The sequence below is a fragment of the Bos grunniens genome, chromosome 4 (genome assembly GCF_055505025.1).
Source record: "Bos grunniens cultivar Pamir isolate PY7600 chromosome 4, Bosgru_T2T1.0, whole genome shotgun sequence".
In the NCBI taxonomy this organism is placed as follows: domain Eukaryota; kingdom Metazoa; phylum Chordata; class Mammalia; order Artiodactyla; family Bovidae; genus Bos; species Bos grunniens.
Window position 1 is genome coordinate 56,217,399 of NC_141168.1, and position 22,675 is coordinate 56,240,073.

General features: G+C 37.5%; 1 protein-coding gene and 1 pseudogene across 5 annotated transcripts in view; one reads left to right on the top strand and one right to left on the bottom strand.

The window, feature by feature from the left end:
• Nucleotides 1–22,675, top strand: part of AVL9 (AVL9 cell migration associated) — a 58,941-nt gene that overhangs the window by 31,526 nt on the left and 4,740 nt on the right. For 2 of the 5 annotated variants that reach the window (XM_086396482.1, XM_086396485.1), the window contains exons 8-15: nucleotides 28–66; nucleotides 4,351–4,420; nucleotides 4,707–5,239; nucleotides 12,333–12,467; nucleotides 14,447–14,666; nucleotides 17,176–17,293; nucleotides 19,815–19,868; nucleotides 20,385–20,473. In XM_086396482.1, coding sequence (XP_086252608.1) covers nucleotides 28–66; nucleotides 4,351–4,420; nucleotides 4,707–5,239; nucleotides 12,333–12,467; nucleotides 14,447–14,666; nucleotides 17,176–17,293; nucleotides 19,815–19,868; nucleotides 20,385–20,473 — 1,258 coding nt within the window. The remainder of the gene's footprint in view (nucleotides 1–27; nucleotides 67–4,350; nucleotides 4,421–4,706; nucleotides 5,240–12,332; nucleotides 12,468–14,446; nucleotides 14,667–17,175; nucleotides 17,294–19,814; nucleotides 19,869–20,384; nucleotides 20,474–22,675) is intronic. The other 3 variants (XM_086396484.1, XM_086396486.1, XM_086396483.1) reach the window with 2 other exon arrangements.
• On the bottom strand, nucleotides 12,511–13,065 carry LOC147374190 (large ribosomal subunit protein uL15 pseudogene; annotated as a pseudogene).

Consider the following 22,675-nt stretch of genomic DNA (forward strand, 5'->3'; position numbering starts at 1 on the left):
AATACAATATTATTTTTCTTTCTTCAGGTTCTAATCCTATTTAAACTAATTCTTCTTGAAAAAAAGGTGAGATTTGAATGGATGGAATATTTAACATTTATTGACATTTCTTAAAATAAAACTAAAGTATAAATTAAGAGTTTTTTGGCTATCAAATTGTGGTGAGCTTAAAGTACGTATTCTTTTTTACTACTATAGAAGTGTGAATTCGTGCAGTGTTTTCTGGAGGCAGTTTGATAGTATTCAGTTATCAAGGTGGTTTTGACTATATAGGTAATAGAGAACTCTATGTATGTATGCATATGTGGCCGTGCTGCATTGGCATGCGGAATCTTAGTTACCTGACCAGGAATGGAACCTGCACCCTCTGCAGTAGGAGTCCAGAGTCTTCCCCTGGACCACTAGGGAAGTCCCCAAAACTCAGTCTAAATTGACTTAAAAAATGTATTGGCTTGCTTCAGACTTGAGAGTATGTTGACTGAATGGTTTGATAATATAATTAATTACCTAGATTTTTTTCATCTCTTTGCTCTACAGTCCACAATGCTAGCTTTATCTTGAGCCTGATTTCCCTTGTAGTATAGGATTACTGCCAACAGTAGTTGAGCTATATGCTGCCTCATCTATATGCTAGTGGCAGAGATAATATCTTTTCCCTAATTTAATGAGAATTCTTCCCTTCAATTCATTTGGGCCTGTGAGGCCATATGCCTACTCAGAACTAATAATTGTTGCTAAAGAAATGCCTGTATTGATTGGCTTAAGTCTGGGTTCCAGATGCACTCTCTGGTACAAAGGGATGGGATTACCATGATTTTAGATAAAAAATTATAAGGGATTTTAGACCAAGGTCTGCACACTTAAGCCCAAGGGCCAAATCTGGCCCACCAGCTATTGTTGTAAATGAAGTTTTCTTGGAACACAGTTTCAGCCATTCTTCAACTTATTGTTTATGGCTGCCTTTGCACTACAGTGGGAGAGTTAAGTAGTTGGAACAGAGACCAAATGGCCCACAAATGAAAAATGCTTACTATCTCACCCTCTATAGAAAGTTTGCTGACCTCTGGTTTAGACTAGCCAGGAGCCATCCCTGGATCTGTGGTCACTATTACTGTGCTCAATAGAGATGGAATGGATGTTGGAAGGTCAGTCATTCACAATGTCCAGTATAATTCATTATCATAAAAATGTTTATCCATTTGGCCCAGTAATTGTCCTCTTAAGAGATTTATTTTCCAGAATTTATCTGAGTTGACACAGAGCTCCAAGAGATTCTTTCACAGAATCATGTTTAATAATAAATTATCAATGGATAACTTAAGTTTTGATTTATCTTGTATATAATTCCAAACAACAAAAAAGATTCTGAGTGGTTTTATTATTGGAAAGATGTTTCATAGCATGTTAAGTGAAAAATGGTGATCCAACTACATATCAAGCCCAGGATTCTGATTTTATAAATAAATGTATTTATTCATTTAAATGAGATTGGAAGGAAAGACAGCAACAGTTTGGTGACCATGCATATTTTTTAACAAGGAAATACTTTTCTTTATTCTGGTTTTCTGAATGAATATGTATTCTTTCTTCAAACAGGAAAGTAAATTTAAAAAAAAGAATGAAGCATGTACTAGTGCAATATTTCAACCTTTAAAAAAAGCTCTTAGTTGTAAAATACATGTAACATATAATTAACCATCTTAACCATTTTCAAGTGTGCAGTTTCATAGCATTAAGTGTGTTCACGTTGTTGTGGTATTACCATCTGTCCTCAGAACTCTCTTCATTGTGCAAAACCAAAACTCTACCCATTAAACAATAACTCCACTTTCACCCCTTCTCCCACCACTGGCGACCACCCTTGTACTTTCTGTCTCTATAAACTGGACTATTCTAGGTTTCTCACAAGTGAAATCATATGTGTTTGGCTTATTTCATTTAGCACAGTGTCCTCAAGGTTCATCCATGTACAACAGATGTCAGAATTTCCTTCCTTTTTAAGGATGAATAATATTCCATTGCATGTACATAGAGCATTTTTTTATCCCTTCATTCATTGATGGACACTTGGGTTGCTTCCGCCTTTTGGCTCTCATGAATAATACTGCTGTGAACATGGGTCTGTGTAAATGTCTTCAAGGCCTTGGTTTCAGTGTTTTGGAGTGTATACCTAGAAGTGGCATCTCTGAATCACATGGTAGTTCTGTTTTTAATGTTTTGAGGAACTGATGTGTTTTCCATAGTGGCCTCACCATTTTACATTCCTACCAACAGTGCACAAGGGTTCCAATTTTTCCACATTCTATCCAGCATTTGTTATTTGCTTGTTTTTTGATAGTAGCCATCCTAATAGGTGTGAGGTAGTATCTCCTGGTTTTGATTCGCATTTTCCTAATAATTAGTTATGTGAGCACCTTTTCATGTTTTTGTGGGCCACTTGTATATCTTCCTTGGAGAAATGTCTTCCCTAATCCTATACCCATTTTTAATCAGATTTGGTTTTTTGTTGTTTAGTTGTAAGTTTCAAATTTTTATTGCAACTTATAATTGTAAAAAAATGTTTTTCAACGCAGCACACATGGTTACATATATCTGAAAAAAAAATTTTGCAAAATAATACTTAGTCTAGCCACATTTATGATCAAGTAGACTTTATTTAACATGGCAAATCATAGGTATACCCTTTTTATATTCACTTGGTAAAGACATCCTTTAATGCAAGTCTTGGTTTCTCTGTATTTGCACACTACTCCTTAAATCATCAATGTTTAAGGAGAGCACAGGTGATTGTGGGCACCATGCTTTATTAGATATGACTTCGTGCTACTAAATGATTTAATTGTTAAAACAAAGAAAAAAAACTCACCTCAGCAACTATATGCTTGTTTTTTCATCTCATTTAATTATCACTAGTGTTAGTTGTAGTTGTGTATCTAACTGAACCCTATCCCTCAATTTTTATTCTGAAAACCCTACAAGAAAGTTGATGGAATAATTTTATAATGGACACTTTACATCCTTCATCTGTTGTAGCATTTTGCCACTTCTGCATTACATTGTTTTATATACATTCATTCTTCCCCCTGAATCATAATAATTTTCAACTAATTTGTAGAACCACGGTACTTCATCCCTAAACATTTTCAGATATATTTCTTAAGAATAAAGGTATATTCCTGGGGCTTCCCTGGTGGCTCAGTGGTAAAGAGTCGACCTGCCAATGTAGAAGACATGGGTTCAATCCCTGATCCAGGAGTATCCCACATGCTGTGGGACAGCTAAGCCTGTGAGCCCTAGAGCCCATGCTCCACAAGAGACGCCACCACAATGAGAAGCTGTCACACCACACCTGGAGAGTAGCTCCTGCTGCTGCTAAGTCACTTCAGTCGTGTCCGACTCTGTGCGACCCCATGGACTGCAGCCCACCAGGCTCCTCCATCCATGGGATTTTCCAGGCAAGAGTACTGGAGTGGGGTGCCATCACCTTCTCCGAGCTCCAGCTCTCTGCAACTAAAGAAAAAGCCCACACAATAATGAAGACCCAGCACAGCCAAAAGTAAATAAATAAAACCTTTTAAAAAAGAATAGGGTATATTCCTACATAACAAAAGTATTTTCCTATTCGAGAAATTTAACACTGAGATAATAAATGATATCTAATGTACAGTGCCTTTTCAGATTTCCCTAGGTATCATAATAATGTGCTATAAACTGTTTGCTTTTCTTAATCTGGGGACCATGGATCATGTATTGCATTGTTAGCTCTCTTTAATCTCAAACAGTTCTACCACCTCGCTTCTTGTTTTGTTTCTCTGTTTTTATAACATGGATTTTTTTTTTTAATAATCCAGATTAGTTGCATTTTTATATTAGATTTGTATGATTATTTTCCTTTTTCTCATTTCAGATTAAACTTTTTTGGCAAGAATATTGTATAGGTAGTGATGTGTCCTCCTGGGGCATCATAACTGGAGGCCCATAACTGCTTGTTCTCTTATTGGTGATATGAAGTTTGATCATTTGACTAAGATGGTGATCGCCAGGTTTCTTCATATTAGTACTTGTTATTTTCCTTTGCAATTAATAGGTGAACTGTGGGACGATAAATTTGAAGCTAATATGAATAAATATCCTGTTGCCCAAGAGCCTTGCACAATAGTTTCAGCATCCGTTGGTAATTTTTACTTGAACCATGGTTTTCTGATTCTGTCATAAATTCTGTATTTATTAGCTGTTATACTTCCATAAAGAAGAGTTTTCTTCTCTCCCTTCTTTGCTTTTTTCTTTTTTAAAAAGTGTCATTGTGGACTTGTGGATTTTCTAATTTAATTTTGATTGACTCCATTTCAGGTTCTCTTTTATATTTCTCCAGTGAATAAATTGGTGGGTGCCCTGATGACTGTGTTATCCCTTTTTCCAGGTAAGAGGGTAGCAGTTTCCATTCTCTTACTTATTCTGGACCTTTGAATGATAAAAATTGTCAAGGACAAAGTGGTTAGGGTCACCGTCTATTTTAATAGGATATTTTTACTTTGACAATAGATTTTTCTTTTGTCTGAGATTTTCTTTTTTTCAATTAAAATTTGAGTAAGCATAGCTCTTTAAAAATTTTTATAGGAGTTCCACTATTTAAAGCAGAACACACAGCTCTTATCTTCTGATATCTTTTTCTAAGCCAAACTGTTCTCCAATATTGTATGTTTTAGGCATGATTGAACATGGACTCAGTGACAGTTCTCAGTATAGACCCCGAAAAAGTATGTCTGAAGATGCTGGGCTTCAGGAAAGTAATCCCCCTGCAGATGAATTTGTTTCTGTGCCTGCTTCTGACATTTCAAATACCAACTTGGGAACTGTCAAGAAAATCCTGGGAAACCATGGAGGAGATGCAGCCATCAAAACTGAAGAACCTTTGTTCCAGGTAGAAGATGATAGCAGTGAACAAGAAGCCAGTGATAGCAATCAATATCTGAAACCTCCTTCTCGCCCATCTCCAGAGTCTTCAGAAAGTGACTGGGAGACCTTGGATCCTACTGTCTTAGAGGACTCCTCCTTGAAAGAACGAGAACAGGTGGGGTCAGAACAGACAAACTCATTTCCAAAGGACTCTTTGCCCTCAGATAGTCCTCCGATTACTGTTCAACCTCAAGCTAATACCGGCCAGGTGGTCCTAATACCAGGGCTGATTTCTGGCTTGGAGGAGGACCAGTATGGCATGCCCCTGGCCATCTTCACAAAGGTAAGAGTTAACGTCCTTCATTAATGCCCATAAGGATAGCACAAAATCCTTTCAGAATTTAACTTTCAGTGTTGAACACATTTAAGTGTGCAAATTCTCATTGAAAAGTGTAAAATAACATAGCAGATGTGTAGTACTATGACACCTGTGACCATGATGTAAGACTGCAGGGGATTTTGATTAGAGTTTGGAAACTGAGGTTAGCAATCACTGTGTTTGGTGTGTTTTTCATTAGTCAGGTTTACCTTCAGGGGAAAAAAAACAAGACAGCCTTGATTACATTTAATGAATCTATATTAAAATACCATAATTCCAAAAGCTTCAATTTTATAAGAAAGAATAAAAAGCTTAGATGGCTAACTTAAATATTAGTACCCTTCATAGATATAATACACTGTTTTGGTTAACTTGCCTTAAAAATTAATCTTTAATCTTTTTATGGAAAAACATACAAAACGTATTTCTAATTTTTTTAAATAATTTAAACACACCATAGTAAAACAAATTGCATCTTTGATTTAGTATCTTATTTCTAGGATATCATTTCTTTATGTCAGTAATACTATATTAGGATTCTGGAAGCTACATTTGAGGTTTGTGTTTTTTTTTTTTAATCCTAACAGGAGAAGCTACTTTATTCTCATTCATGAATTATTTTTTGTAATGAAGAAGATGAAAAGTCCCATTTCATTTTTCAGTCAAAGAAGTATTTATTACCTTCCTACGTGCCAGGCCCTATACTAGGTTCTAAATTCTTGTATCCATGGCTTTTCAGTTTAACCATGAAAGACAGATACATCTGTCCAGTAACTAGAACAAAATTTATGTTTTTCTCTAAATACCTTCCTTTATGCTGGAAGTAAAACTTTATATGGAAAAGAAAATGGATAGCATTGACTTGACATCAGTTCTTCTCCACTATGTGGTAAATTCTTTCTGGGTTTATCTAGTTTTACAAATAAGTACTTGCCCCAAGTCAGTATTGCTGAATAGTTAGCAGAAAATGCTGTCTTTGTTCATTTTGTGGTCTGTTAGGGGATGTTGAAATTATCTTAATCGGTTTCTTGATTGAACTAATGCATATTTGCTTAAAACTGGAGTTTAGGAGCCTGGGGAGAAAACTCTGGGCCCTCAGACTACTAAGTATACTCAACAGCCACAAATTGTGGGTTTTCTGAACTCACATGTGGGTGTCATGACTGCCTATACTTTTTGGAGCCCTTACTTTTGCAACTTAACCCACCCACTCTAATTTTTATCATTGTGGAGATACCAGGAGGGAGATTAACTGGGGTGGGGGATTTTGGTTTTGTCTGCGAGGTCGCTGAACTAAACAAAGCAATGTTAATGTGTTGTATGTGCTGTTAATAAACTGTTTGACAGAATATTCTCTTTGTACACCAGTACTGAATATATGATGGGCTTACCACCATCATTATGGTAAATTAAACGTTTTCCTTTTAGGTTTTCTGTTTTATTATGTAATGACTCAAATCTAACTTGTTTAATCACAGTTTCAAATACAATTGCTGATTCTTTGATGTCAGCAGCTTTGGAATATGAAATATACTTAAAAATGACTTGCCTTTAGGCTTTTCTTCTTTCCTTCTCTTGAAGATCTTAAAAATACTTGTAGAGAAGACCTGGATTAGCAAAACATCCTGAAAAGTCATTTCAAATATAGCCAGAGAGAAGCTTGGATGCCCACACAGTATTGCTGAAGTAAGATAGCAAGCTTTGAAGAAAATAATGAGTTGACTGGTCCCCTGACTGTGTTCACATATGAAAGTTATGCTTGGAGAGATTCCAAAGCTCCGAATTTCCAGTCTTCTCTCTGGGGCTTGAAACTGATGGTGCATTTCTTCTCAGTCTTAGAGATGAGGCTTATTACATAAACACTATAGGTACCAGACCTGAAAATATGCTTGAACTTTTCCTGAGAGCTGAATTAGGGATGTGAGGAAGAAACGAGGTTGCTGAGGGAGAGGAGATGGGACTGGTGGCAACTTTAGGACAGGATTCCGCGGGATGAGGGGAGGGCAATGAGGGAACCAAAGGAGAAAGATGAAAATTTAGGAAATGTACCCAGGTATTCATAGATATCTATGGTGATTTTAGGTATTCACTAAAAAAAAATTTTTTCAAAGTGAAAGTTTTAACTTTTAAAAAAAGGTGAACACCTACTTCTTAGTTTTTTAAATTACATGTATCTGGTACTTTTAAAAATTTAGTAATAATTGCCTCCACCAGAAGATCACTTAATTTAGAATTCTGTTGTTTCAGTCTGTAACTGTTTTAGTAAAGCAGTAAACTTATGAAAGAATTAATAGTAAATGTAGTTGGAAAACAAAATTTTTTCTGCTTCATGTATTAAACTTCTTTAAATATTGCTTCTGAGTTTATATTTGGTTTGCTTGCTTACAGTTGTGTCATATTCAAATTTAGGGAACCTATAAATAACTTGACGACTAGCTAAAAAGCAATAGATGCATGTTTTTGAGTTTTATTTATTTAAGTGGCACCACAATTTTTCCCCCTCCTCTCTCAACATGATTTTTAGTTTCATCATAATTTTGCATGAAGTTGTGTTTTATTATTCCTCTGTAGTTTTCTGGTTTTGGCTATTCTGCAATATATAAATTCTGTGGATGGATATCTACATTGTTTCTAGTTTCTGGTTACTACAAATAACGCTTCTGTTAAATTCTTATTCAGTAATCTTGGCTGTATACGTGCAAGCATTTCTTTAGGAGTCAGTGCTTAGAAGTGGGAATACTGGATTATAAGGAATGGGTAGATTAGCTTTACTAGAATAATTCCAAACTGTTTTCTAAAGTGGTTGTGACAATTTCTATTCCTACAGCAGTGGATAAGAGTTCCCTTTGCTTCACATTCTCACCAACGGTTGTTATTGTCAAACCTCCTAATATTTAGCCAGTCTGATGGTATCTCGTGGCTCTTGTCTTTTTTTCAGTAGTCACTGTTGAGGCTGACCATCTTTTCATATTCTTGGTAACCTTTTGAATTTCCTTTTGTGTAGTAATTGTTTAAACCTTCTGGATTGTCTCCCTCATTGTCATGATTTGTGAGACTTCAGGCTTTGTAGTTTTGACTTCCACATTTTGGGTTTTGTCTACCTGGAATTCATTTTTGTGTATATTGAGGAAGGGCGTCTGTCTCTGTGCTTTGTTGCTGCTTCATCCATGTATCTGTCTATCCTTGGGTCAGTCACGCACTGTATTAATTACCATTATGTCGTGTCAGGCAGAGAAAAGGCTTCCCCTCTTGCTATTGTTCTTCAGGAGTTTCTTAGCCCTTTGCATTTCCACATCAATTTCAGGATCAACTTAAGTTCTTATACTTAAGATTTAGATAGGGGTTACCTTTAAGTGCTAGATAAAGTTTGGAGAGAACTGACACCCCTACAGTATGGAGGCTTGCGGTTCACAAACATGCTTATCATCTCAGACCTAAGAGATAAGAAAGTGGCAGTTGGTCCTGATGACATTGTAGCCCTTCCCAGGTCACAACGGAGAAGGCAGTATGCTTTTGAAGTGCTGTAACAGATCAGCTCACAACAGGTCTGCCAGATTTTCCAAGCTGAGGTGTGTTTTTTGATGCTATCTTTTTCTTCATTTTAGTCGTGGTCAAAAAACAAATATAAGATTTATCCACTCTATATCATTTTTAAGTGCATAATTATGTGGTATTAAGTGTATTCTCATGGTTGTACTACAGATCTCTAGAACTTTCTCATCATGCAAAACTGAAAGTCTGTATTCTTTAAACCACAACTCCCCATTCTCCCCTCACCCAACCCTTGGCACCCATCACTGTTTCTATGAACTTAACTATTTTTAAATACTTACATAAGTAGAATCATAGAGCATTTATCTTTTTGTGACTGGCCTATTTCACTTAACACACTATCCTCAAGGTTCATCCATGTTGTAGCAAATGACAGAATTCCTGTCCTTCCTCAGGCTGAATCATATTCCATTGTATGTATATACCACATTTTCCTTATCCATTTATCCATCGATGGGCATTTGGATTGCTTCTGCATTTTGGCTATTGTGAGTAGTGCTGCTGTGAACATAGGTGTGCAAATATCTCTTCCGTTTCTTTTTTTTTTGGCCATTATATACCTCAGCCCGAATGTAGAAGTTAAAGCACCCTAGAAAAGTGGAAAGTGGTGGTGTGTTTGGGTGTAGAGGCTGCTGTATTTTAATGTACTCAGACTCTTGCTGCCACTGTACATTTTCCAGGCCATAGTACTGGAGTGGATTGCCGTTTCCTTCTCCAGGGGATCTTCCCGACTCAGGGATCGAACCCGGGTCTCCTGCATTGTAGGCAGACGCTTTACCGTCTAAGCCACCAGGGAAGCCATGCCTCTGTACGTTGGAGACCTTTAAATTTAGGCTTGATTGACCATCGGTAAAAGTGATGATGCTAAAATTTTAAGGTTATTTTGAACTACTATTTAAAATAACTTTATAAATCTGCAGTGCTTTTACATGGTTCAATATTAAGAAGGTTCCAGAGCATCTATAATAATAAAAAATCTCTCTCATTCCATTCCCTGCTACTCAGAGAATAGCAGGAAATTTATTCCCCTCTCTGTTGGTAACCAACCTTACCTAATCTATGTCCTTTTTTTTTTTTTTTTTTTTAAACAAAATATTCCCTGGAGATGAACTTCATCACTTAATGCAGGGTACTCCATCATATAGAAAAACATTTATTCATTGCCCTGCTGCTGCTGCTGCTGCTGCGTCACTTCAGTCGTGTCCGACTCTGTGCGACCCCATAGACGGCAGCCCACCAGGCTCCCCCGTCCTTGGGATTCTCCAGGCAAGAACACTGGAGTGGTTTGCCATTTCCTTCTCCAGTGCATGAAAGTGAAAAGTGAAAGTGAAGTCGCTCAGTCGTGTCCGACTGTTAGCGACCCCATTGACTGCAGCCTACCAGACTCCTCCGTCCATGGGATTTTCCAGGCAAGAGTACTGGAGTGGGTTGTCATTGCCTTCTCCGATTCATTGCCCTAGTCATGAATAGTTAGGTTTCCTGTCTTTTGCAATGATAAGTAATGCTGCAATAAGTAACTTTTTACACATCTCACATATGAACAGGTGTATCTGTAGGATAAATTGTAAGAAGTAAAATCCTGGGTCAAAGAATATGGATATGTGTAATATTTTAAGGACTGTATTTCTTCATTTAAAAAAAAGAACTTTGAACTATTGACTTTTTAAAAAAACTACATTCTTAGTTTTCATGCGACTTAGCCAAGAATTCCACTGTTGACAACAGACTTTTCTTCTTTAACAGAATCAGTTGTGAAATGCAATACTATGAGCAACTGAATCAATCTTTGTAAATATTGGTAGTTCTGAAAGTGCCCTTATCAAGGATTCTCAGTCCTGGCTGGGGAGGTAGGAGTATTCGGGGGAGTCCATATAAAGTTTTAAAGAGCATTCAGCATTGTAGTATTTATGTTCAGAAACAGGTAACAAAAAAAAAAGAAACAGGTAACAAGTTTTTAATACGTAGCACACATTGTCAAGTATGACCCGTGAGTCTGCCAGCCGTTTGAGTGCTTTGGCATGAGCATGGGTCCTTTCCACCTTTAGTCACAAGAGGGCGTGGGTTGAGAAGCACTATATAGTGAATATGTGTAAGGCATAGACATGGGTTTATTTTTGCTGCTTCTGCTATTTCGCATTTTATAGAGGGGAGGAAAACATTGTCAAGAAGGAGAATGAAACCAGTTTACCAGACGTGTATTCCAACTTCTGGAAGTCTTCTCTCATGTCTTCTCCTAATAGCTGACGGTATGGTACATCCTAGACATAGCAAAGGACATGAAGTAGCAGAAATAGTGTCTCCTTCCCTCAGAGAAATTCTCATGGTAGAAACAAGACATTATCTGGATAACTGTGGTTCAGTGTTTTGTTTTATTTTTTTAAAGATGATTAGGATAACAAATAAATAAAGCTGTCATCGAACTTGATAGAAAACAAACTCAGGAGTTCAGCGAGTCCTCCCTCCTGGCTTTATACACAAATTATGCCACTTGTTGAGACCTATCTTGATTTAGAATTTTTCAGCAGAAATTCCATTTACTCCTTCAGTGCATCATTCCAGTGTTAGCATTCCTTTTTTCTCAGGATATAGGCTATTTTTTGTACACTTAACTCCCTGCTGTGGTTTGGCAGTTAAAATATAAATTTCAGGGCAATGGCATTTTCAAATGCAATTCAACTGGAAATTTTAAATACACAACTACTGCCATGGTCATTTTTGCTTTGAACATTTAGTAGCAAATATCTTGAAATACTGTATCATTTTAAATTATAGGACAGTAAAATAATTGCCATGCAGTGCTTTGCTATTCTCACAAGAGTACTTTGGTGGTTATGTGCAAATGCCTGTGTTTTAAAATTTTACTGGAAGAAGGAACAGCTTTCTAATAAACGGCAGACTTTTAATGGGCTTAATATTAGTACTTCATTCCTAAATGAAAAAAAAAAAACCTAGCTTGATAGTTATAGTAGCTTTTAAGTTGAACTGAAAGCCAAGAGGTCACACAAGACAAACCTTCATGTTAGACCACCTTGCCAAGATTTGACCATTAATGGAGCAGGTTAGCAATTAACTGGCCTTAATACAGTCAGGACCTGTGGTTGTTATTATTGGTATATTATTGTGTTGATTCAAAGATCAGCTGTGTTAGGAATAGCATGAGGTTGTAGGAAGACTGGAACTTTCCTTTCCTACTATTAGCTGTCTAGGCTTGACGAGGGGCTTCCCTGGTGGTTCAGTTGGTAAAGAATCCACCTGTGATGCAGGAGACCCAGATTCCATCCCTGAGTGGGGGAAATCCCCTGGAAAAGCAAATGGCAACCCATTCTAGTATTCTAGCCTGGAAAATCCCATAGACAGAGGAGCCTTGTGGGCTACCATGGCCCAGTCCGTGGGGTCGCAAAGAGTTGGACACAACTTAGTGACGGAACCACCAAAACTCCAGCTGTTATGAGAGACATGGCTGTTCCATTACTTTTCTAACATTTTCTACTCTTGTAATTCATAGGGATATCTGTGTTTGCCTTATATGGCATTGCAGCAGCATCATCTTCTCTCTGATGTCACCATTCGAGGATTTGTTGCTGGAGCTACTAACATCCTTTTTCGACAACAGAAACACCTCAGTGATGCCATTGTGGAAGTAAGTTGACATCTGAGTGCAGATACTTGACTGCTGGTCCCTGTTTTTCTTTTTTCTTTTTTTCTTTTTGAAAAGCACTTAACATTTAATGAATTTCCCAGCATGTGGCTTCAAGCCACCAGGACACAAGCCCCACCTACACCCTTAATCTTCTCAGCTCTTCTGCTGAAGAATTTGGCCTTCACGATGACAGGATGCTTTGGGAGCTTTCCTTTGCCCAGAACTTTGTAGTAACCTGATTGCACCACATCAATGATAGGAGCAGCTCCTGTTTTGTTCTTGGCAGCATTTACTTGTGTCTGCTCACTAACCAAGGTCCACAATTTATCAAGGTTGACAGTCGGGCAGAAACTCTGGTTCCTCTTTAAGTGGTAATGCCTCATACCAACTTTCCCAAAGTATCCTGGGTGGTATTTGTTGAAGTTGATCCTGTTATGATGCATGCCACCAGCATTACCTCAGCCTCCCGGGTGTTTCCGGTGTTTGCCGATGCGGCCGTGGCCATGGCTCACGTGGCCCCTAAGTTTCCGGGTCTTCCTTAGTCTGGATGGCATGTCGGTGGCCTAGACGAAAGAGCCTGTTTTTCTTTTTTAAATGGAATTTGGGGCATAGTAACAACACTAATAGTGGTCATAATTGCTTCCTTTGCCAGGCATCCTAAGCACCTTAGGTATATGAACTTATCTAATTTTCATAACAACCTGTGAGATAGGTATTGTTACTGTCCGTATCACACCTGTGAAGCTAAGGAACAGAGGGGATCAGACAGCTGCTAAGTGGATGAGCCAGGATTCCTACCAAGGCAATCTAGTCTTACTTTGCTGCTGCTAAGTCACTTTAGTCGTGTCCGACTCTGTGCGACCCCATAGACGGCAGCCCACCAGGCTCCCCTGTCCCTGGGATTCTCCAGGCAAGAACACTGGAGTGGGTTGCCATTTCCTTCTCCAATGCATGAAAGGGAAAAGGGAAAGTGAAGTTGCTCAGTCATGTCGGACTCTTCGCAACCCCATGGACTGCAGCCTACCAGGCTCCTCCGTCCATGGGATTCTCCAGGCAAGAGTACTGGAGTGGGGTGCCATTGCCTTCTCCGAGTCTTACTATAGTCTCACAATAAAAGTGTGTTTGTCATTTAAATAGTTTAAATACCTCTACCTTGTTTAATATGCCCCAATATCAAGTGGAAGGAGCTAGAGATAAACATTTTATATCTTATTACTATAGAAGAAGTATAAATAATTTGTTAACTTTTACAATTAAAATAATTTTTATAAATGGGTGGAGGGGATTTCAGCCACCCTAAGGTTTCTGTAGTTCCTAACAGGAAGTACCAGAATGTGCTTCCTGGGGAAATGTTTATAATACAATAAATTAAAAAATCTGGGATTCAAAGCTATATGGATCCCAATATTGAGGGAGAAAAATACATATATTATACCTTCCAAGACAGGAGGATATAGATGAAAGGACCACAGAGTTTTCTTAAACATTATTGTTACATTCTAGTTGGTTGGCAAGCTGATGATTATTTATTATTATACTTTAAAACTAACCTGTAAGTTACATATAGTTCTTTCTGTGTCAAGTATTATATAATAAATATACCCCAAAGTATCTGTGCGTGGTCAAAGCAAAAATTTTTAGTAATTGTATTTAATTAATTGTATTCATTTCTATTTGTATGATAAAGGTGATTTTTACTGTACATTTCTATATTTTCCAAAATATTTGTCAACATGAATCACTTTTATAATTCAAAATTAAGTATTTATGCATGTAAGAACAAAAAATGAGCATTTTTTTTAAATAGTGAAAAATAAGAAACAGCTTCAGAATAAAAAACCTCTCTTTCTTAGGCTCATCTTTTGAGAATGCTATTATTCATATTTTTTATTTCCAACTCCGACTTCCCAGTAGTTAAAGTGTGGCATGGATGTCTGCATGAATGCCCAGACTCTGACTTGTACCTGGGTACCCTCTAGGTAGAAGAAGCTCTGATCCAGATCCATGATCCAGAACTTAGGAAGCTGCTCAATCCAACCACTGCAGACCTAAGGTTCGCAGATTACCTAGTGAGGCATGTGACTGAGAACCGGGACGACGTCTTCCTGGATGGCACGGGCTGGGAGGGAGGTGACGAGTGGATCCGAGCACAGTTTGCAGTCTATATTCATGCGCTGTTGGCCGCCACACTGCAGCTAGGTAAGGAGCTCACAGTCACTTTCTTATTTTGTAACTCTGGATGCTTTGAATTGCATAAGAAATAAAGTAATCAGAAAAATTACCTGTCACTCCACACATATAGAATTAACTACTCTTCACAGTTTGAGTAATTCATATCCTTCTAGACCTTTTTCTATGCATATGTTTTGGATTTTAGTTTTGTAGTGTTCATGGTAGTCCTCTTGCAAACATGGATCCCATTTTTCATGTTTTTTATAGCTTAGTTTTTCTTTATAATATAAACATGTATCAAGAGAGTAAATGCAGATCTTCATCACTTTTTACATGACTTAGTATTCCACCATATGGAAGGATATATCAGTAGTTGAGTGCTGTTTATAAACACTGCTTACATGTTTTTAAGATATATGAGGGATGGAAAAAAAATTAAAAAAGTAGAAATCATTGCAGATCACATTCTGAATGATTAAACCTTCAAATTTATCCATTCTAACAGTACCCCTATTAAATGTTTAAAATGGATCAAACATAGAATCACTCCTGTGTTAAAATTCTCATTCCCCATAGAAACGAATATATTCAAGGAGAAAATGAAGCTCTGCAGTGAGCTTTCACACCTGGGATACCTGCCACCCTGCATATTAGCAAATCAGTAGATTTGGTAGTCGGAGAAGGCACTGGCACCCCACTCCAGTACTCTTGCCTGGAAAATCCCACGGACGGAGGAGTCTAGTAGGCTGCAGTCCGTGGGGTCGCTGGGAGTCGGACAGGACTGAGCGACTTTGCTTTCCCTTTTCCCTTTCATGCACTGGAGAAGGAAATGGCAACCCAGTCCAGTGTTCTTGCCTGGAGAATCCCAGGGACGGGGGAGCCTGGTGGGCTGCCGTCTATGGGGTCTCACAGAGTCGGACACGACTGAAGCGACTTAGCAGCAGCAGCAGATTTGGTAGTGATGGTGGTAAGGCTGTTAAAAGTATATGGAGCTTCTGTTTTTCCTGCTTCTCAATGATATCTCCAACTGTTTCCAGGTTGCTTTTTTAAAAATTGTGAAATCCATATACAATTTACCGTCTTAACCATTTATAAGTGTATGATTCCACAGTGTTTAAATACCTTCGCGTTGTGGTGTCCGTAGATATTTAAATCAACCCCACTGCTGCCACCTCCTAGATTAGTTCTTCCAATAGTATTTGTAGAGTTTTAAATCCAGGCTTCAGGCATGTTCTTCATTCATTAAGAAATCTATGGAGTGACTCCTTATTTGTTAATGGGATTTTTTTTTTTAAGTGTCTGCCTCTTCTACAATTGTAGCAACTGAGATCCCCAAATTAAATCCTCTAACCCAGAATCACTCAGTTTGTCTATTAAGAAAACCCAAGTCTCCACCAGTCATGTATGTTCCTGAGTAATTAATTTACTTCTTAAAAATATTTTCCTGAGTACACAGTAGCTATGTATTCAGAGGGAACATTTAACATGTGTGGAGACCCACCCTTATTTTTTTTAGAGCACTTAACATCTACTAACTCATTTCATCGTCTCAGCAATCTTAGAGGTAGATACCATGTCATCCTCATTTTACAGATTTGAGAAAGTGAGGTACAGAGAGGTTAAATAACTTGCTCTTCCCCCTGGTAGGAGACTGAGCTGGACTTCAACCCAAGTAGTCTGGTTCACACCCAAGCTTTTAAAGGAAATTTAGCCCAGTGAGCTGATTGATGAATATGTTCTTAAAAGCACTTCCTTATGGTACATATAGAACCATGAATGTTCTTTTCTTCCTCTCCCAGCGACGAAAGTCACATGTTTCACCTTCAAAGCAAGCAACTTGGAATTAATATATGAAGCAATAGCCATTTGAATTAGTTCTCCAAACCTTTTCTGTTCTTCCAAGTAGAAGAAGCACTGTGGATTGAAGCTTCCTCTTGATAGTGATGAAGCCAAAAAGTTTTATGCATTAAATATATGAAAATCCCCTTATTAAGTATTTTGACCGTGAAATGCATGGAGGCTCAAGAATGAGTTTCACCGAATAGTAAGATAAAGAAAAAAGAATGGCTAAAAAGAACCAATTATTCTAATTTCCTTTCTTAGAAAATGGTATTTGTGAAAAGATTTTTTAAAATACCCTAATTGCCTACTCCATATATATATGTATGTCAGTATGTTTAACCCACTCTAGTCTGTAGTTTTTAATAAATAGTACTATGCCTCCTTACCTTGGTGAGGAGAACATGGAAATATTTTGGAGTTTTTAGGAACTTTAGAAAATATTTGGCTCAACCCCCTTATTTTCTAGTAAGAAAAATGAAATCCCAGGTGATCAAGTGACTTAGCAAAAGCCACATAGCTTCTTACTAGGGTTCTGGAACTTGACCCAAGATTCCTGACATTTGGTAGGCTTTGTCCCCAAGAAAGCAGCAGGGGACAGGGAGGCTAAAGCCATTTCTTTACTGTTATTGGTTATTAATCTTTATAACCCTGACTGGCTACAGTCCAGCCCAACTTTCAAATATTTACTTGACAGATAATGAAAAGATCTTATCGGACTATGGGACGACCTTTGTTACAGCATGGAAGAACACTCACAACTACAGGGTCTGGAACAGCAACAAGCATCCAGCACTTGCAGAAATAAATCCGAAGTAAGCACATCCTCTACAGGGTGATAGAGGTGGTTGACTTATTAAGGGTTTCTGAATAAAGAAAATCATGTCTGAACTCTGATGATACTGTGAATATCTTCAAGAATCCCTTAAATAGATTTTTTAATAAAAAAGGCTCCTAAGTACAGGGAAGCAGCTGAAAACTGATTCCCTATTCACACTTCTTACTCACAAAGCACAAGGCATTTTGGAAGCACTAACATTTCTCCCAGCTTCCAGTATAATTAGGAGACGAAAGTCCTAGCCTGTGGGGATGCTCGTATGTCATATCGATCTTTCCTCCCTTTCTCTGGATTTTTGCCTCAGCAGAATGGTCAAGTGAGATAGAAGCCTTGAGGGAAATAGCACTGGTTAAAACTGAGAGGTTATTGTAAAATATGAAGTGTGAACAACTAAAGTCAATATTTGAATTCCTAGATAATCAGTAAAATCTGGTGCCATTTCCATATCAGATTCTAAGATCCAACAAAATTTAATACCTGTCATAATATTGACTGTTGACTGGGCAAAGACTTTATTCCATGTAAAAGGCATTTAAATGTGCTAGAGAATTGGGCCATTAAGAAAAAAAATACCATGTGAATGGGAGAGTGGAGTCTAAGGAGATTAGTTGATATAATGTGTACATATTGGGAACTTCTAAATTAAAGGATTTTAATTTCTTTATGATATAAGTATACATTGAACTTTTGTTTTCATTTGTGTTTTTTTGGTGTATGTGTTTTTTAATTAATTTTTATTGGTGTATCATTGTATTTTAAACTTTACTTCTTCATGAAAATATGACAAAAATCAACTTAGTACTGATTACCATGTTATTTAGGAACTTGGGTAAACTTGACTTGGGAATGTGCTTTAGTGGGGCTACACACACAAAACCCAGGGATTTACGTCATTGTAACTTGCAGAAGCATCTGCAAGGAAGCAGGGCTTGGGAGAACATGTCTGCTAAACTTATCCATCAAGAACCATGACTAGGTTCAGGACCAGTTTTGGTGAATTTTGTCCTCATACTGGGCTATGGCAGAAACCTAGATTGCCATTTGGATGTGGTAAAAACATAGAGAATTAAAAGGCAAAAACACTAATGGAATTAAATGAAAGGTCTAAGTTCAAAGTCTTCTCCCTCACTAACCACAAGGTCTGTGTTCTAAAGAGTAATGAAGAGAAACGGATGTGAGCTTGTTTGCCCAGTGGCGCTGGTTGTAGTGGTGCTGGGGGAGTGGCCATTCACAGCTCTGTCTCCTCCCCTGGGGCTCTGTTAGCCTGGACAGATCTTTGCTCAGCTGCTACATCTGCTGTAGTGCCTTTAACTTGAAGCAGCGCTACAGATTTTAATGCAGGTCCTTATGAGGATTAGCTGGCATGTGTTTTAAAGGATTGTGAAAACAGTGCTTTTAAAACTATGTAAATAACTGAGGTTATTTAGGTTGAGGAGAAAGAAAGCTGAAGCAAAAGACCAGAAAATTCAATTCGGAAATTATGCAGATATGATAGTCAGCAGATTTTCAGTATTTTCACCAAATTAAAAACAGAAATGATGATAGTCTTCAGCTGTCATCAGGGGATATAATTTAGAAATATTCAAAACTAAATGTAAGGTTTGAGATCTTTGAAACCCTTTCTTCCACTCATAAAGATTAGAAAATTAAGTCCTCTCAATGCTTTCAACTGGTGATTCAGAAATCCAGATAAAAGAGAGGTTGTTATGTATGCCTAATGTGACCAGTAAATAAATTTGTTATCATTTGAAAAGCCATACTAGCATTTTTAAAATTTTAATTGGAAGCTAATTACTTTACAATATTGTGGTGGTTTTTGCCATACATTCACGTGAATTAGCCACATAATAGCGTTTTAATGTTTTAATAAGTGGCTGCAAATTTCACCAGGGTGACTTTTTTTTTTTTTCTTTTTTTTCTGGTCACTTTCTTTGTTAGACATTGACAGAAGGACCCCTGCCCTGTGTATGAGATAAGAATCTGAATGTTTACTGATTCCTTGTTTTATAGTGTAATGTTGATCAGGTTGCTTGATTTTTATACATACTGTTTCCCTAAGATCTGCACTTTGAGTTGCTTTTCTGATAACACAGATTAAATCTTCCTTTGACCAATAGCACCCATTTATAAGATGGCCAGAATCAAGCCATGTCCAAAGTCAACGACTCTAACCCTGACTGTCCCAGGAGCTTTTTTAAAATGTTGGTGCTTGGGCCCCACCTCAGACCAAAGAGGAACATTAGGGCGGCACTAACACAAACCAACCCCACCCAAGGAAAAAAAAACACCTATTTTACAAGCAAAGTACATAAGCTGAGAGAGACTCCGTGACTGAGTGGAGAGCTGTGATCGGAGCCCTATTTCCGGTGTCTCGTTTGGAGCGCCGCCGCCCGCCTGAGTCACCCCAGTGCAGTTTCCTGACACTTCCTTGTGATAACTCTGTGTTACAGCTTCACTGGTGAGACACTCATAGTCTAAACTCAAACTTTGTTTTACAGCCATCCTTTCCAAGGACAGTACTCAGTGTCAGACATGAAGTTAAGATTCTCACAGTGAGTATTTAGGGAAAATACTAGGAACGTTCTTGTGTCTGAATTCATGCCATGTGTTTCATCGCTAATTGGGAATTGTTTTTCTCCACTTCATAGACTTGTGCTTCAAATAGTAACCAAATATGTGCATAACGTTCTCTAGCTCAGCAGTGTGTATGTTTCAAAATGAAAACACTGCTGTTCCATGGAGAATGGTGTGAACTAATAGCAGGATTTGCCATTTTTATTCTGGTGAAGTAACTTCAGTAAATTATGACCATACAAATTATGTATAACCATACATCCTTATGTCCTTACACCACTTTCTGGCTCATCTGTATATTCTTTTAAAATTTTCTGAAAATTCCTGTATTTAAAATATTAGTAAATTAATTGATGTATAACAAATAATGAATTATTTATCTTCTTTTCTCAATAATTCTGATTTGGGGGATGATTATAGAGTGGTTAATGTATATGTGAGTGATTTTTTTTTTTTTTAACTGTACTTACTTAACATTTCTCTCCTTTACTCAGTTCTGTTCAAAACAGTGAGCGTGGCAAAAAACTTGGAAACGTCATGGTTACAACAAGTCGGAATGTTGTACAAACAGGAAAAGCTGTTGGTAAGGATGTCTTAGGCAGGAACAGATTGGAATCATAAAACATCTCTTCTCTATCCTCAGTATGTCATTGATAAAAACATAAAGTTGCAGAGATGTGTGTATCACATAATAATGCAAGATGGTTGAATATACAGTGGTTTTTCTTTTTAATTTTGGTCTTATTCATTAAAACAATGCTTGTGACACTAGATAATGCCAAACCAAGTTTAGCAAATGTTGTCATATCTGTTATCAGGAATCAAACTTCTCTGGATTTCTCTTTCTGTCTCTGAGCTGCCCACAGTTCTTTATAAATAGTAGAGTACTATTTATACAATAATAAAGTAGGCATTAGGAGCAGCTGTCTTTTAAGGTAGTATCACATAGTAAAGAAGATCAGTGAAAACCAACAATTGTTTTTATGAAAAGATCACATTAATGATACTTCTACAGACTAGTAAAGAGAAAAAGAAGATACAAATGACCAGTATTGGGCATGAAAGAGGGGATACCATTATAGATCTTACAGAAATTAAAAGGATAATTAGGTAATACTATGAATAATCTTGTGCCAGTTATTCAACTGCTTAGATGAAATCTACAAAATCCTTGAAAGACTCTAATTGCCAAAACCAGTGCAGTAAAGAAATAGAAAATCTGAATAGCCCTAAATATATTAAATAATTGAGTTAAAGTTTAAAGGCTTGTTACAAGTTTTTAAATGTAATCTAAGCCCAGGTGGCTTTACTTACGAATTTTATCAAACACTTAAGGAATAATGCTAATTTTATACAAACTCTTTCAGAAAGTAATGGTTGAGGTAATACCTCCCAACTTGTTTTATAAGGGTATATTACCCTGATACCAAAATCAGACGAATGGTTGTTAGGTATATCCTTCTGTACCTAGCTTTTTTCACTTTGGCTGTTTTGAAGATTATTCCATCTCTTTTTCTTGGAGAAGGAAATGGCAACCCACTCCAGTGTTCTTGCCTGGAGAATCCCATGGACGGAGAAGCCTGGTAGGCTGCAGTCCATGGGGTCGCATAGAGTCGGACACGACTCAAGCGACTTAGCAGCAGCAGCAGTAGCAGCCATCTCTTTTTCTAAAGAAATTTCTTGTTCCTTCTTTCCTACATTTTTAACTGTTTACTTTTATACTATTTCAGACTTAAAGAAATCATGTAACAGTGTACAGGGAACTCCCAGTTATCTCAAGTGTCCGGTTATTTACACTTGGCTACATTTGTTTTGTAATATCAGTATTAAAAATTGGGCACATCTCATTCCTTAGCTCCTGAGAGCTAAGGGTTAGCTAAAGGTTAGCTGACTAACCCTTACTGAACACAACTCTAAAGCCCCAGAACTAGGTGATCTCTGTGCCAGGGCCCTCCTAGCTCTAATGTCCTGTACATCTGGAGATGGGTAAGAGAACTATTCTACAGACTTAAAGACAAACACGGGGTATACAGTCCTGTCACCCTGTACAAGGGAATAGAATTAAATATATAAGCATTTATTTCCATACAATATTATACCTTTGACTTATTTTGAATTCTTTGTTTTTGATAGAAAAATTCTACTTCATCAAAGGTATATGATGTCAGTTAATTTTTAGTGATGCTGCTGATATTTAAATTCTATGGCCTGTTCCCTTCTTGCACACTCCCCTCTCCAAGAACAGTGAGTTGTATGATTCAACTTAAATAATTTCATTATAACATCAGCTTTTGAGATAATGCTGTTAAAAGCAAAACAGACCTCAGGCAGGTAGAGCTCTGTATGTTTTAATTTGGTGCACCATGGTTATTTATTTTATTTATTTGAGCGCTTCGGGCCTGTCTTGCAGCGCTGCAGGCTTTTCTGTGGTTGTGGCGCATAGGCTTAGTTGCTCCGAGGCATGTGGAATGCCAGTTCCCCGATGGGGGATCAAACCCGTTTTCTCCTGCTTTGTAAGGCAGATTTCCAACCACTGGACCTCCAGGGAAGTCCTGTGATGCAACATGATTTTAGATGACAATAACAAATTTCCCCAAGCAGCCTAACAACTCTTTCTTGTAGGTGGTTTTCAGTTATAAACTTGGATTTGGGTTACAGAGAGCACATAGAAGTTTGGTTTTGTTTTGTTGTGTTTTTTTGTTTGTTTTTAGCTCTCCAAGACGTTTAAGAACCACTAGCCTGGGAAAAGTTTCCCAAAGACTTTCAAAATACTTAGGAGAGCAGT